Source organism: Lepisma saccharinum, chromosome 26 (genome assembly GCF_977018435.1).
Source record: "Lepisma saccharinum chromosome 26, izLepSacc3.1, whole genome shotgun sequence".
Classification (NCBI taxonomy): Eukaryota; Metazoa; Arthropoda; class Insecta; order Zygentoma; family Lepismatidae; genus Lepisma; species Lepisma saccharinum.
In genome coordinates this window covers 37,170,135-37,186,865 of record NC_139254.1, presented here as the reverse complement: position 1 = coordinate 37,186,865, position 16,731 = coordinate 37,170,135, and the positions used below count along the sequence as shown (strand labels likewise).

The 16,731-nt window shown below is 37.7% G+C and overlaps 1 protein-coding gene across 2 annotated transcripts in view; it reads left to right on the top strand.

Moving 5' to 3' along the window:
• The window catches only part of LOC145979499 (uncharacterized), a 50,971-nt gene that overhangs the window by 27,349 nt on the left and 6,891 nt on the right, over positions 1-16,731 (top strand). For both annotated transcript variants that reach the window (XM_083112433.1, XM_083112434.1), the window contains exons 4-6: positions 7,436-7,586; positions 10,265-10,461; positions 12,665-12,775. In XM_083112433.1, coding sequence (XP_082968559.1) covers positions 7,436-7,586; positions 10,265-10,461; positions 12,665-12,775 — 459 coding nt within the window. The remainder of the gene's footprint in view (positions 1-7,435; positions 7,587-10,264; positions 10,462-12,664; positions 12,776-16,731) is intronic.

Genomic DNA, 16,731 nt, shown 5'->3' with positions numbered 1-16,731 from the left:
TGTTCAAATACTTTTGACAAAGTGGGGAGAATACTGATCGGTCGAAAATCTTGGGCGCTTACTGGGTTGGTGATTTTAGCCAGGGGGCGTATGTGAGCGAGTTTCCAAATATTTGGGAACGTGCCAGTATACAGGGATGTGTTGAAAACGTCTGCAATTGCAAACGAGATGTGGGAAGCGATACATTTTAACATGTTTATAGAAATTTCATCTGCTCCGGTTGCATTGGATTTGATTTTATTAATTGCAGTTTGAACCTTAGCATGAGTTATAAAAGAGAAATCAAAACAATTTTTGTTTTTGCTTTTGTGAACACTTATGGAGTCGATCGTACGTTTCTTAATTTTAGGATTTATGTCTGATGAGTTCTGAAAATGACCATTTAGTTCTTCAGTGGAAATGCCAATTATTTCATTTCTATCACGTTTTTTCCCAACGCCGAACATTTTAAGTTTGTTCCACAGCGATTTCGGTTGCGATCTATAGTTTAAGAGTTGTCCGGCAAAAGAAAACTTTCTCTTTCGTATTTCCTGCGTGCACCGATTCCGAAGAATGCGGTATTCTTCGAAATAATCACGCACTGACTGCAGGTTCGATTTGAGTGCGGACTTATATTGCCTGTATGCTGCATCCCTGCGGGACATCAGCTGCAGGATCTCGGGGGTAATCCACGGGCTGGGAGGTCTCGCAACTCTCTTTCTTTTCACGGGCGCGTGCTTGTCGTATATCTGTAGGATGAGGTAGTTCAGGAAGTTCACTTTCTCATCCACCGTTTGAAAAGAAGCGACCAGGTGCCATGGCATATTTTCTGCTTCGATATTCAGGGCTTGAATGTCAAGTCGTTTAAAATCTCTGAGGGAGATTACTTTTGGTTTGTATTTATATGTTTTAAGAGAATAGGACATAAAAATAAGATCGTGCTTCGATATGCCTGGGACTGGTAATTGTCCTAAATTTAGAATTTTTTGTGGGTTAGTTGTTAATATGTGGTCAATAAGAGTTTCGCTTTGTTGAGAACGATGTGTAGCTTTTAACGGGCAGACTGACAGGTTGAGAGACGATATGGTGTCTTTGTAATTCCATACTTCCGGTTTGGAGCTCAGGAGGTCGAAGTTTAGGTCACCTAATATAACACAATGTTCGTATAATGGTAAAAATTTGGATATTTCCTTTTCAAAATTTTCAAAAACTGTTTTTGGGGGTCGATACACTCCGCTGAGGAGGATTTTCTGGTTGTTTATATTTAGCTCAAGTATCAAATATTCCGAACTACCCGAGTATTCTCCTTGAGAACAAGAGAGGATTTTTACGGGAATGTTTTCTTTTAAATATATTGCGCAGCCCCCTCCCCTTTTGTTTATTCTGTCGCAACGATAAAGCCTGTATCCCTGCATTTCGACCAGGTGATCTGGGATCGCTGGAACAAGCCAGCTCTCAGATACAAGAATGGCATCGAAGGACAGAGGCGCAAATATCGTCCGGAATTCGTCGTAGTGGGATAAAAGACTCTGCGAGTTGACGTGCGCTGCATGGAATGCCCTTGGGTGTTTGACTAGCTCCTCCTTCCGTACCGTTACAGCAGGGTGAGAAGGGCAAGGAGAAAGTGAGGGAGGGGAGACAGGGGGTTGAGCGCTGGACTCGCCTTCCATTTGGCATAGCTGCCGAAAATAGACTGTGGTTGGACTTAGTGTTGGCATATCTTCTAATTTGTTACCCAAACACGGCGCGTCTGGCCTGGGAGAGGGGGAGAGAGAGAGAAGAGAAAGGAGATATATATGTATATATTGTTGGACTTACCAGTACTGAAACCAGGATTCTTTTGCGACATGGATAGAAGTAGACGTCCACTGGAGAACACACTCATGTTGTTGATTAACATTTGCACAGATTTAATATATATGTATATGCTATACATTTTTGGAGGGACACACACAGACTCGACACAAACACATAAACTTCTACGAAAACACATACACATACATAAACACATACACTTAGATACGAAGACACAAACTAACATATAAAAGTAAGCAAAAACACGCGAACATAGATAAGTATCTGGCTTGGTGGCGATTATGCAGTTCATCATTGCACTTGGCTTCTTCTTCACCTTAGCGTTACAGAAGAGTTTCAAACTCGCGAGCCGTGTTGATAGTTTTTCTGCCGTTGCTGCCCTGGATGATGATCCGGTCATCGGCGGTCCAGCAGTTCCTCACCCCGAACGTCTCCTTTGCGCGGCGTAGAAGATGTTGTCTCGTCGCCGTCAGGGACTCCGTTATCAAAAGGCCGGTTCCTTTTAGTTTCTTTTTGTTTTTATACACGTGTTCCCGAGTTTGGTACCTCAGGAACTTAACGATGATGGGGCGGTGTCCCTGCTGCACAACTTCGGCCGACGTCCGAGTACGTTTGGGACCCAACCTGTGCAGGCGATCCACATCGAAGGCGTTAAGAGTGATGCCGAGTTTCGATGAAAAAGTGTCCGTGACAACCCTCATCGTGTCGTCATCTGGCGTTTCCGAGATTCCATGGAGGAGAAGGCAGTTTCTCCTGCTATACTGCTCAGCAGCGTCTGTAGCTTCCTCCTGTGATAGCATTCTGCTGTGCAAACTATCCATATCTGATCGCAGCTCCAATATCTGGTTCTTAAGATCCTTGATTTCTTCTTGGAGGCATTCGAAGATGGTGCTGTTTGAAACTGTCTCTGCGGCGGCCGTTGTTACCGTGGGCTGACACTGTGGCAGGGACTTCAAAGCCTCCGACACTTTGGAGTCCAATTTGCTGAGAGTTGCCTCCAGAAAACTGCATCTCTTGTCCAGGCTGCTGCTGTTTTTCTTTTTGGAGGCCATGCTCGTCCGTAGGTAGCAACACTGAGTCGGAGGATCGTGGTCACCGTTTGAGGACTGTGTTATTCGGGCAATCCGATATCTTGTAACTGGTAAAAAAGCTTCTTTTTATGGCCCTCGGCTTTCAGTTAGACAGAGTTTGTAGCTCACATGAGTCTGAGGGACTCTGGTTGTATTTTAACACATAGCACTGATTGAAAAGTCACGTTGTACCAGAGAAATGTGGAGGTGAAGTTCCGCACGATACTAGACACAGCCGATCCCGTCCGCCATTGACATGTGTTCAATCTTGTTTATCAATGTAAACAAGTTCTCATTGTCCCAAATACATGCATTTACTAAAAAATCAGAAAATCATTGTCATTTCATTAAAAACAATTTCCCACATGTAAAATTGTGTTTTTCTAGTGTTTTGTAGTAAACTGCATCAGAAACAGGAAATAAAATTCACTTAAACAAATTTTTGTTACATGGTGTTATTCAAGAAGAAACCAATGCTGTCCCGGAGCAAAGTCAAGCTTCAATGCCTAGTCGCCAAGCTCTACGTCAAGTTATCAAAAGAGCTCGTAAAGAAGCTTTGCCTCCACAGCCAACTACTTCGGAAAATATTGATATTCCATTACAACTTAGGACTATTGGTAAGGAAAACTTTCTAGTGAAGGACTAATCCTTTAACAATGAACGCATACTATTGTTCACGAACAAAACAAAATGTCGCACTGTTGAAAGGCGCCCTTCATTGGATCATGGATGGGACATTTAAAACTGTTCCAACACTTTTCTTTCAACTGTACACCATTCACGCTCCTGCTGAAAATGGTGAAAATGCAAAAGTACTTCCTCTTCTTTACGCTTTAATGACCAGCAAATCAGAAGAGTGTTATACTCATTTATTTCAATATTTGAACGACTTCGCAGCTGAACATGACCTTGAATTAAACCCTCAATTTATTATCAGTGACTTCGAAAAAGCAGCAATTAATTATTCTAGGCACGAATTCCCAGATGCTGCTAGTAAAGGGTGTTTCTTTCATTTAGGACAAAGTTTGTGCCATATTCAGTCATCAGGGCTTGCTAAAAAGTATGGCGAAGATGAGACGTTTAGTTTGAAACTTCGACATATTCCAGCTCTTACTTTCCTCCCATTTGGTGATATTCCATCTGTATTTGATGAGATAAAGCCTCTTTTTCCTGATGAAGCGAATGTAGTGTTACAGTGGTTCGAGAATAATTATGTACATGGTAAAATCAGGCGGACTACGAGAATTGGAAGAATTACTCGAAGCCCTCCTTCATTTCCTCCAGATTTCTGGTCCGTATTTGATCGAGTAAATTTTAGTATTCCAAGAACACACAACCGAGTCGAAGCATGACACAGACTTTTTGAGACACTTGTTGGAAAATCTCATGTTGGTGTTTACACAATGATTGATGAGCTCAGAAAGGAACAGTTACAATTGCAACGTAGGACAGATGATATCCTTCGTGGGAGAGATCTTTCGCCAACTCGCAAGGAATACGTTGAAAGAGAAAAAAGCATCACCACTGTTTTCAACGATAGAATAAATCGAACAACGCTGGATTTCTTGCGTGGTATTGCACAATATTGCATTATCAAGTATTAAGAAATGCTACTTAATGCATCATCGACGAACTAAGAAGGAATTTGTAGCAGAAGAGTAAGAGTGACGGCTAATAATAATAACATATTTTAATGCTACCCAGAATGAACTGTAATTCTGAAAGGTCCCAAGTCCTTAAAAAAGCAGAGGGAAAGATTACTTCTCACTATTGTTGTCTGGCAAAATGTACCTGTCGGGCAAGTGAGTGTCCGGCAAACGTACCGGACCCGAGTTGTTGTGTGAAGTTTTACAAGTTCCTCAGTGTTATTTCTTTAAAATTCAATTGGTGCTTTGCTTGAAGAGGTCAGAATGTTTCTGTAATCTTTCAAATTAAACTCTGAGTTTATGATGTCCCCCCACCCGTGACTTAAAACATAATTAAGTTAAGATAGTGAAATATCTACTCTGAGGTTATGGATGAAACAACACAGAAGAGAGGACATTCTGAACTTGTTTTCATATTAAATGCATTTTTGTAGTTAAATGGCAGGTAATTATTGATCATATTTTTTTTATATATCTGTCCCACCCGTGACACTTTCTAGCTATAGCGAGGTACATATTTGTAAAAATTATATTATATTGTTTTCTTTAGAACAAAGAGTAATTCATTCCTCTTTGAGCTTACAACTCTGTACTTTCAATTTATAAAAGTAATAAGGACTTTTTATTATTATTATTTAAATGTAATTCTCACTTGGTGTTATCCTGTGATTTAAAACATCTAGAAACTTAAGATGGTGAATTACCTGTTATGAGAGAGTGTATAACGCTACACAGTAATGAGCAATGTTCAGTGGTATTCATAGACTACGTTTTAATTTGTGCAACCGACAGGTAATAAAATGATTTTATATTTTCAAGGTGTCGCACCCGTGACACAATGTGAGTGTGGTGAAGGATAAAAGCAGGCTTGCCTTTCTTACTTTATTGCAGGGATTGGCCGATATGAAGTTTTGGTCGATACCGATAAAGTACCGTTATCCAAATAAAACCGATCCAATAAAAAATTCCAAATTGTTCATTGACACTGGATTGACATACCTTATATTTCCTTTGAGCAGTTTGTTCTCATTTGGATAGAAACTCAAGTATTATACAAAATTTAGTTAATAGTACAAGGTATTTTACATTTTGTTTGCTTGTTTTAACTTTTGATTTACTTTTGTGTTATATTGTGTCCTACCCATGACATCCTACTGTCCCAACCGTGAAAACAAGAAAAAAATAATTTTCCCTTTAACTGTTACAATTCCTCTTAAACTCCACTAGGATATTCAAAGGTTAATTACTTGCTCTCTTTGTCATAAATATTTTATTTTCCTCATTTGAAAATTAACAGAAATTAAAGTAAAGTTCTTCTGAAATAAAAAGGTAGTGTACTTTCTGTCCCAGCCGCGACACAAAATTGATCACCTATAACTATAAATCTGGAAAAGTATTCTAAGGGTAATTATGCTTAATCAACAGTGTTTAGTTTCGTAATTCATTGAACAGAAGCTGTAAAAGTAATGTTGGTTAACTATTAGTAGAATACTCCCTTTAATGTAAGAAAAATGTAGTCTGGGCGTCCCACCCGTGACAATGGAATGCCCCAGCAGCAGATAAGGTACAGTCAACACAAAACATTCTGGAACATGTTAATAGACAAACCGGGAAACTACTGAAGAATGTCTATGAACACCGTTGGGACCAACTATTCACCTCGCACTCTAAACTAGACAGAGTTCTGAGGAATAACAAGAAGACTATCATAGAAAGACACCGACCCACCACCGATCGTTTATGGATAAAGAGTACTAACCTTCCAACCCAAGGAACAGGTGAAAATCTTCGAGGACCAGTAGGAGGAGCAGTTTGCAGTCTCGCTAGAACTGTGCAATGGAGCACGTCCAGGGCGCAGTAAAAACCAGAGAAGAATATCTACCAGTAACTACAAGTGCTCGCCTTCCCAGCAGAAATATCACTTCCTATGCGCAAGCTACCACCGCAGAAAGTAGTAGGTCCTTACAATATCGAGACAAGACACCTCAAACATCTGCCGTGGAAGACAGTCGTCTTACCAGGATCTTCAAAGCCATGCTACCCTCCGTCCATTATCCCAACAAATGGAAAGAGGTGAAACTCATCATGATACCCAAGCAGGGAAAGAACAAGATGTTTCCGCAAAGTCACAGTCCTATTGGCCTGCTGAGGCATGTAAACAAACTATTCGAAAGAATACTCCTACGTAGACTTCGGGCAATAGCAACAGGACGTAACATCATACTTAGCCTTCAATTCGGATTTTTACCAACACAGTTATGATGAGCCAAATACTTAATTTGTGTCAGCGTGGGTGTATGTTTACTGTTTTATGTTGTTCTCAGTATTTAAAATGCTTTATTCATTTCTTAGGAATTTCTGTCGATCATTTCTATCATTTATTACATTTAAAGGAAAGTATATAAAAGGATAAACATTATCATCAAGTCTAAAATAATTACGTAAAGATATAAAATATCCTAGGGAGGGAGCGTCAACCAAACATAGCAAGAAAGTCTTGGATATGCGTGACCTTGAGGCTCGCAATTTCGTGTTCGTTTCTAAAATCTGTTGTAAATGTATGGCGTGTGTGTCCAGACCACCAAAACCTGTGCCAATCTTGTGAGGAAAGAGAATATTTAAAGTTTGATTCTAAATGTGTATTTCTGTTTGATTTCCTCACACTCAAATCTGATTCACTTCATTTAGAATTTCCATCCTTCAGTAACGTCTTGAATGAAATAACTTATAATTGTTTTAGTTAAGTGAACTAGAAAACTTTGCAAAGGACATTCTTGCTAAAATCAGGTACATTTTGACAAATAATGGGTAACAAAGATATTCTATGGATCACAACTGTGATCCGCGTGACCAATGGCGTGTAATTTTTTCCGCGCTACTACCTCAGTGTTAATGTAAGAATTTATGGTTTCTTCCATCTTTCAGATCGTGACAGTCTACAAGGGGAGACTCCATTACGCAGACTACTGCTGCAAAGGCGATCCCGCCAACTACTCTCATCTGATGAGCCTGGGCATCGTGCAAGTGCTGAGGGAGAGGGACACCGACGGCCGACTCATAGCCGTGTATCAGCAAAGTAAATGAATTGTATTCCTTTCTCATCACTGATTATGATTTTAAACTTGATATTGCATGAAATAAATTCCACATAAGATTACTTTCATAAATTAACAGGAAAACATGATCATTGGTGCAGCTGATTGTTTCTATTCCGAAGAAAATTACGCTCATTTGGTGGAAATAATCGAGATAGTATGACGCAACTTAGTACTCGTGACGTAAGAGTAAGCGAAGGTTCAAAGTTGCCTATTCGCTCCGTAGAGGATACTGACAAAAACTAACTTCATTGCCACTTAACAAAACAAAAACATCTTAATGTCTAGGCAGTACCAATTTTCTTTATTACTTTTATTATTTAGACGATTACTGGGTTTAACTACTTAGAGTACAGGGCATAGTAAAACTTCTCACCTCCATTTAATTCAGTGAATTCATCTTTTCGAGTTCTATAGTTGAATTTATCTTCTCAACACAGGCACGATTCTCACAGTAGGAAACTAAGTAGACAAATTTTATCATTTTTTAAGAACTGCTACAAATGGAGTGACATCCGTAATTGCCATTATACAGGTGACTCAAAAGTACCTTCAAATCACTACAAAAAATAATGAAATTACGCTGGGGACAATTGATCATGATAGGAACATGATACGCTCATTAGCGCTACGGTGCAAAGCATTGATGAGAGCATGCTGAAACGTATCTGGATGGATCTAGACATGTGCAAAGTGCAGAGTAACGAAGAGTGCTCACATTGAGCATTTGTGAGTTAACTTCGCGATAACCATTGACACTTAAACTTGGTGAAATTATATCTAATATTGACAATTTATAAATAAAATATAATGAGTTGAAATCGTTCTCATCGTTTTGAAACGCGGTGTATATAATGCAAAAAAATTTTAATGAACACATTCCGATAAATTCACCGTGTAGCAGATATTATTGTACTAAATATATTACAAAACGCGCTGATAAAGATAGATTTACAAACTCAATCTTTCAGGAAATGAAGTTGGGAATCACCCCCCTTATCCCCTCGACGTTCCGTCCTTGAAGTGCACTTTTAGTTGACAACTTTCAATCAATCTCCGTCAATCCGTTGTTTAGGATTGGGAGCGTCATTCTTGATAACAGTTCAAATGAAATGGGTGGCTTCGTATATGTGAATGTGCAATGTAATGTGTTATGACTCAATGAATCCACCCGAAGCAAAAGGATAATCTTAATATTGTGGTGGTTAAATATCAAATGTACTATTATTTGTACGCTTTATTGAAGCTATCACCGGAGACAATGTATAAAATATATACTCACTATTTATATAATGTCTACTCCGCCACACAATTACTAGATTGCAAGGGCCTGATATGTTACTTAATGTTAATCATAGTCCAAATTTTAATCACCCCGTTTCATTTTCTGGTTCAACGTCATTGCTATGTTTTCATAGCACTGTCATAATTCAGGCGCAATTCACGCAGGGTTTTTATTTTTTCAAATAGTGTACGTTATAGACATTCACTGTATATGCTGTACGTTCGTTCTAAGTACAGAGCACGCACGCATTTCCACTACTACCACTGAAGGCAGGATGATTGAACCTGGAATTGTATATGCTGTATGTTCATTATGGAGTCTTTTCATTGGCTAAATGCAAAACCACAGGGTGTCAGTCCGTTACTGTTATCGAAAGTGAGATATAGTAAGTAAGAAATAAGAGTAAGACAGAACATTATTGTATCATCTGTTTTAAAGGGAGTAAGACCACCACACAAGAAAGTTGCGAGACTGCTTTCTTTTTTTAAAAAAATCCTTATGCTACTGTAAAGTATATTAAAATATTTGACCAAGAATCGTGTTGCACCTAAGCATACGAACCATAATCACTGTGGTAATGTTTAAGGCATCGATAGAAGAAATTAAAATCTTTTATTTTCCTGGCCTTCTTCATCTTTAAATTAATATATTCGGTTATTTATAGAACCTGCAGATACATTGTACAGAAAACTTCCAGAAAGTGGTGCACTGCATCTGAAATAATATTTTTCGTGCGAACACCAAGCTCTGTTTTCATCTTTGAACCAATTTGATAAACGCCGAAGTAACAGAGAGCTGGTTCGCCAAATTATGAAATATATGAATAGCAAGTATGGAAAATAAACACTGTTGCTCTAGAGCATGAGCTAGGGACGAGGTGGCCACATCAGTTGTGTTTTCTTGGTGCAAAGTCTATTAAATCTTATTATTGAAGTAAATTGCACGTGTTTCCCCATTGCTGAAGCTAAAGGAGCAAATTTGTAGGGAGCACCTTTGATTGCCTTTGATAGATAGGTAATAGTGGATAAAGTGCCTTCAATGTCCTCTTATTCTTCTAATTTATCCCTTCCTTGTCAATGCAAACGAATGTCTGCCAGTAAGAAATACTGCTAGTAAGAGATGTTAAGGAGGAGAACTTAATCCTGCGCTAAAAATTTCTCTTCGATTTTCTCGTCAAATAAGTTTCCAAAGATAGGGTTTAAAATGAAAATATTACTATTTTTACGTGAGACTTTTATGCCCCTCCCCCCCCCCCCGTACACAGAAATTTAAATTATGCAATAAGCATGTTATATAAAACAAATATTAAAATATTATGTTTCAAATACTCAAGCTGATGAAACTTGTGTTAAGAAGTGTTACTTATTTCCAAAGGTAAAATTGACCCAAGCAAGATAACGTGCGAAGAACTTGGATTCGTTGAAGACATCTTCCTCCACTTGGCAGTGCAGGACGAGAGAACCATGAGAGCAGGAGGGCCATTGGTCATTGTCAACGGTGCAGGGCTCAGGTGGCAAATCATGAAGTGGTTCACTTGGAAGAACATTAATGCATACGCAAGGAAGGCTCAGGTATTTAGGTATTAGTTTTAATTTACATAGCAGTGAACAGTCATGCCGTGGATGGGTGAGAGTCTAGCCGATGTATCATGTCAACAGATTGTACAAAATAAAATCTTGAGAGAGAACTAGATTTTTCAGTGACCAAGCGATGTGTGAAAAAACAAATGTTTCCGCTAGTGGTTTCAGTTCTGCACTTGGAATAGTTATTAAAAAAATAAGAGATGTTTATGGTGCTTAACCTCGATCCGCACACATTAGATTTAAACGAGGACTCCTCAGAATATTCCCCCCGCCATATTCAACTGCTATCGAGAGCCAATATTAAAATTTTGACAGAAATAATTTACGTATATTATAATAAGTATCATTTTGTGGTTCAATTTTTTTACAATAATATAGGGTGTCTACAAATGATTAAACCGGTTTCATGATGTTATTGTACACGTATTATTGGGCGTATCGTGAAGTAACTTTACAGTTTTGTAAAGAAACTCAAGAAGATTTGTGACACATTTCAAGTGTACGATATGTTCCCCCTTTGTGATTCTGCAAACATCAACGCTATAATCAAGTTCTTCCCAAAGGTGATGCAGCACGTCAATTTGCTCAACGATTTCACCTTACAGAGTCATCCTGTACCAGTGAACTGTTCATACCATCGTCGTATGGAGTTTGCACTGGGTAGATATTCACTGAACTTCGTTCTAAATCATCGTTGAATCGTTGTTACTGTGCGACTTCCATGAAATTCGAGAACATCATATGCTTCCTCGCTGTTTGTTGCCATCTTATCTACTGCTGCGCTCTAGAGGGGAGGAGGCTGAAAAGTACAACACCCGCAAAAGGAAACAAAACTTTGTAAGATACTGTACTCAAACATCACATTCCAACAAATTACATCTAATACTATAGTATTAAATAATTAAATAATTAAATAAATAATATTTTAAACAGCTCCAATCATTTGTAGATACCATGTATAACTTTAAATGGAACATTGTCATTATAATAAAATGTTAACGATTGACAGTATTTTAAAATATTCTTAGGAAAGTTGCTATTTTCTCAACTTTCAAATAGTATGTAACTTTTTCTTCTCTTACAACGTACATAGTGACCAAGAGGAGGGAAGAAATGCAGGAGGATCCAAATTCTTCGTATTACAGATTATTTTGTGAATGAAAGTGGAAGCAAAATTACCCAAGGAGTACCTCTAAAATATCGAATGTAAAACATAAACATAAAATATGACATGATTCATTCTTGGATTAATTGGGGAAAACCCGAACAATTTACCTTAACTAATATATTCGAAAATGCAATATTATAAATGGTATAGGGTGTATTTATATGGCCATGCTCAATACAGAGTCACTTAAGCAAGAGTAAACTATAGAAGAATGATCAGGAATTTTATGACCGCCTTTACCCCCCAGGGTTTCCCCCAGGTACCCATGTCATTCGACGCTGGGTGGGCGCCGGGGCCGCTTCCATCGTTAGAAAAGTTCCCGGATCGAACCCGGTATTTTTTTTTTAAGAGTAATTCGTCAAATTCTTTCCCAATAATAAAGGTGATGATACCAGTTGAAAATCACTTTCTTCTCTTTTGTTCTTATTCGGAAAGGCTAAAATAAACAAAATGGATACTGAAAATTTAATCTCCTGTGTGTGCCTAATTTAAAAAGAAGTAACATCTCTGCGCTGGGAGGATCCAGGCAACGTCGACGTCTACAGTGTTTCAAAGGCAACATATCCCGTTGCAGTAGCACTGACAGAGATGATTCCACGCAGGTAAAACAGCGATACCAAAAAATCAGGCTCGGTAGTTCAGTGGTAAAAAAAAAAATCCGCAGAAAAATTCTATGAAAATTTAATGTATTGAACATCATTTGAATTTCACATTGTCAAGTTTTGACTGACGAAAATGATGACAAATATTTCAAATATGGGAAATAGATTAATCTTTTTTGATTGATTTAAGTCCATTTTATAAGGCTAATCGGGACTGGACCTACAGTTTTAAAGTGGGATCCGAACCACTATGTGCCTCCACCAGGAATCAAACCAGTGACCTATTGATTACAAGGCGATATCGATAGATCAATCATATTTCCCAATTTCTCCTTTAATTGATTTATCGTTAGATTCCATCACTTTGTATTCGTATTTTATATATTTTGAAGTAGATATTTAAGGTAATTTTGTTTTGCAGATATCTCCATTTAGGAAGCTGATCATTCACTTCATCAACACTTCGAGTGTCCTGAGTGCAACGATTTCACTTGTTTGGCCAGTGATCGCTTTGACCGAAGCTGCGAAGACTGTAAGTTGGGGAAACTCCTCACAATTTCTAATTTTCTACTTTAATACTTTAAACTGGGCATAATTTCAGTAATGAAGACCTCATGCTTAGAAAAGTAGAAAAGTTATTTCAATACGTGTCCGTATATGTGAAATTTCTGGGTGATAGGAAGTTTATTTACTGAATTTACGACACAATCTGACTTAGTACAATTCGGACACACGTTGAAATAAACTTTTTTCCTCACGTGTAAGGAAACCAGTCATGAAGATACGCAATATACGTGTATTGGAAGTGGGGCTGGGGGGGCGGGAATATGACCACCTTAAGGGAAAAAATGATAATAATTAAGAGATTTATTGAAATAGAAATAAGTTTCATATTGCAAAATGAAGACTATTCTTTGCACTGTATCTGGTAGCACACATGAATAAAAATCTCTTTCTGCAAAGGAACAAGAAATGCACAAACAAAATCTTGCAAAACCCATATGATAGGGGTAATATGGGCACACTGGTGGGGAATATGGGCAGTTATGTTTAATGGATATATTTTAAGGACATATACACGTAAAAATTAGTCACAGGTTAACACTGAATGAATGTGTATCATATACAATGGCGCACGCATTGGAGGGCAAGGGGGGCAGTTGCCACATCCATAATACTCTTACTTAGAAATTTAGTGTAGACAAATCTTACCGTTATTAAACAATATTATTTTCTTTAAAAAAGTATTTTCGAATCAAAGAAAGTTCCCAGCAACTACCGCTGGTTTATTTCCTATGTAATTGTACTATCTCACTTCGTTTTAGCTCAAACTACTTGTTATTATGACTCATGCCTTTTATTGGTTGCCTAGTTGTGTTATACGTGTGTGGTCACAGAACATATTGGATTTGAATAACTTATGTTTGGTTGTTTTGAATCTGCTGTACGAAATCATGTTTACGTGTAAATTAGTCTGAACCACAGGGACGGAAAATAAAAGGGGAGGGGAACAGAGAATTTTGTGACACAGAAGCTGGAATTTTTCTAACAAAGTGATTTCCGGTATGTCTGGACACACACTATATATGCTACTGTTTAGTACCCATCAGATCATGAACATGTCTTGTAGTCCTCAAATTTCCTCTGAAAAGTATTTCTTCCTGTATGCCAACTCAATGATTATGATACCGCAAGGAACAAATGTGACAACAAATCCATTCTTCACCAACGTTTGCACTGGGCACTGACTGTGTCGTTAGGTGCATCTGTTAATGAAATAGGATGTTAGTTTGTTACGGATCGTGAATTGTTACGAGTAATACGTTTCTTTTTGTCAATTTATGAGGTTTGAAAACGATTACATGGGATAGAAGCTTATCTTTCTGAAGTGCCCATATTACACTGAATTGCTGTGGTCATTTTTCCCCTAATTGCAAACTTTTATGTAAGTTGGTACTACTGTGTCAGGAGGAGACACAACACCATGATGAATTTCGTAGTGTGTGAACCATTGTTCCATTTATTGTTGGTACATCCACAGATCAATATCTCATATAATATTCTGCTCAGAACGTAACTGCTAGTAGTCAAAAATAACATCAGCTGTTCATTTTAGCACAATTTCGACAAGTACTTTTCTTTCAAAAGGACCTTAAAGCTTATTTTCGCCTGCTCAGATATGAACTCAGTTGCACGTGACAATCAAGACTCCTATATGGATGTTGAAAACCTAGAATTGATTTTTTTCACCGCACACAGCATATGCTGTGACGCAACAACCTTAAGTGTGCCCATATTCCCCCTAGTTCCCCTATGTGTATCAGTGCCGGATCTACAAATCTTGGGCCGCCCCTTCACACACACGCGCACTATCTATCTATCTATATATCTATAGATATACAGAGTGTCATTTTAATGACGCACACGGACCACAGAAGCGTATAGAGGACAAACAACATTTTTCTCGTTGGTGCGTCGTTTAGGCTCTACAGTCGTTTAAGAAAGCCAGTTTTGCCGCCTGAATGCGGTGTAGTTCTTAATCTCATGTTGACAAAAGTAATATACCTACAAGAGCCTACGGGTGATTCAAAAGTCCCTTAACACCCCCATATAAAAGGAAAGGGTGTTAGGCTGGATCTGGGCCTCCGAGATAATTATATACGGGCCTCACACCAGCATCCGGGACGTCACAGGATTAGTCCAGTACAGTCCATTTACAACATTTAACAAAGTGCCTTATGAGAGTATAATATTTATTTTTCTGACAGAATCGTCCATTCTTATTCGTTCAGAACGTTGATTTCACCTCAAGAACATTTCAAATGTTAGGCTATACGGCATTAGAAAATAAGTAAATAACATTGCTAAAAGTAAAATCCAATCCTTACCGTTCTGCATACTGTACCTTTATCTTTCAAATTACCAAGGTAAGAAAGGCGATACAGATAAAATGTTATCCTACATTTGAAACTTACTCTAAATTCGTAAAGAATTATCATCGTCAGTATATAATTGCTATTGAATTGCTGTGGAATAAACACTTACGATTCAAGTTATGGTTGCAAGATAATTTTGTAAAAGGTTACGTACAGAAGGTTGAGAAAAGAGCTTGTAAGATTATAATTTCGTATTATACAAACTTTCCAATTTTGGAAACTCAATTCCCGTGTGTAATTTGAATAAATTTTTAATTTTCTAGAAATCCGGTAAATATTTGACTGCACAAGTTTGACTGGTTTGGTTGTAGGTTACAATGTTTTAAAATGATTTTTCGTATCAAAAATTTTACATCAAGCAAAGAGAAAAAGTGTACACATACTAATGCAACAAATGTACTAGTCTAACCTATTCGAAATACCTGGATTCTAAGAACACTAATATTAAATAATCTAACAGTAATTCAGGGCTACGAAAAGGAATTTACAATTACACGGAAAATTAGAATATATGCAAGCGACTTACAATAATTAAGATGTCCAAGCCAGGCGAGAATAATAAACTTCATATTCTATCAGAAGAATATTGTTAGAAAAATTTTGTATTCTAAAATCCTTATAATTATATCCCTTTTTCTGTAGACAAGCTAGATATTGTAAAAATCAAGAGACGAGTTGTTTTTCAGGATAAGGCGTAAGTCTCAGGAATATCAGCGCGTGTTTCATTCATCCCTCACAACAATTCACTTGTAACTCTACTTGGACATATATTGAAATCGTACCATGCAAAATTCGCTGGCATATAGCCTAAGTTGATAATTATATTTTCTCCTTGTATTTGTGATATTTAGAACAGATAGAGATAAAATCTCGCTCTCCTACTTTTACACAGAGCATAAATTTAAATAAAGCAAATAGGTTAAATGAAATCACAATGACTGACTATGTACGAAACGATTCGTTATTCTTTATATAGCCTACTAGTAAATTTTCACATTAGCAACTTGTCTACAGATTTTCGTTCTACATTTCCAATTACCTTATATGCTGGAACACAAGTAGGCTACACGATTTTATATAGTTCCCTAACTACATCGCAATAATCATAAATATCTTCCTGTCTTTGACAGAAATAATCGGCAAGGGGAAAATATACAATACTGAGTATAATGGTACAAAATTGAAGACTAAAATTGGTAAACGCTGTAAGTGCCACAAGAATCCAAACACCGTTTTCCGCGTTAAACTGTGAAATGTGCCATACTTTATAACGTTGTAAACGTGAAATCTGGCTGGTAACCCTCTAAGTAGTTCAAAGGGCGTGTAAAGGTCTCTAATGTGAACGTTCTTACGGGCTGATGTGCGGAACGATGCGATTTCACGAACACTTTCGATTTTGGCACTTAACAACGTTTACCACTTTTAGTCCTCAATTATCCACAATGTATTTGTAAAGTAGGGTATTAAAATTGAACAAAGTCGTAATATTCTATTGATGTACATTATATTTCTTTCACGTGAAAGCCCAATGCCCAATTCATCGATGAAATAT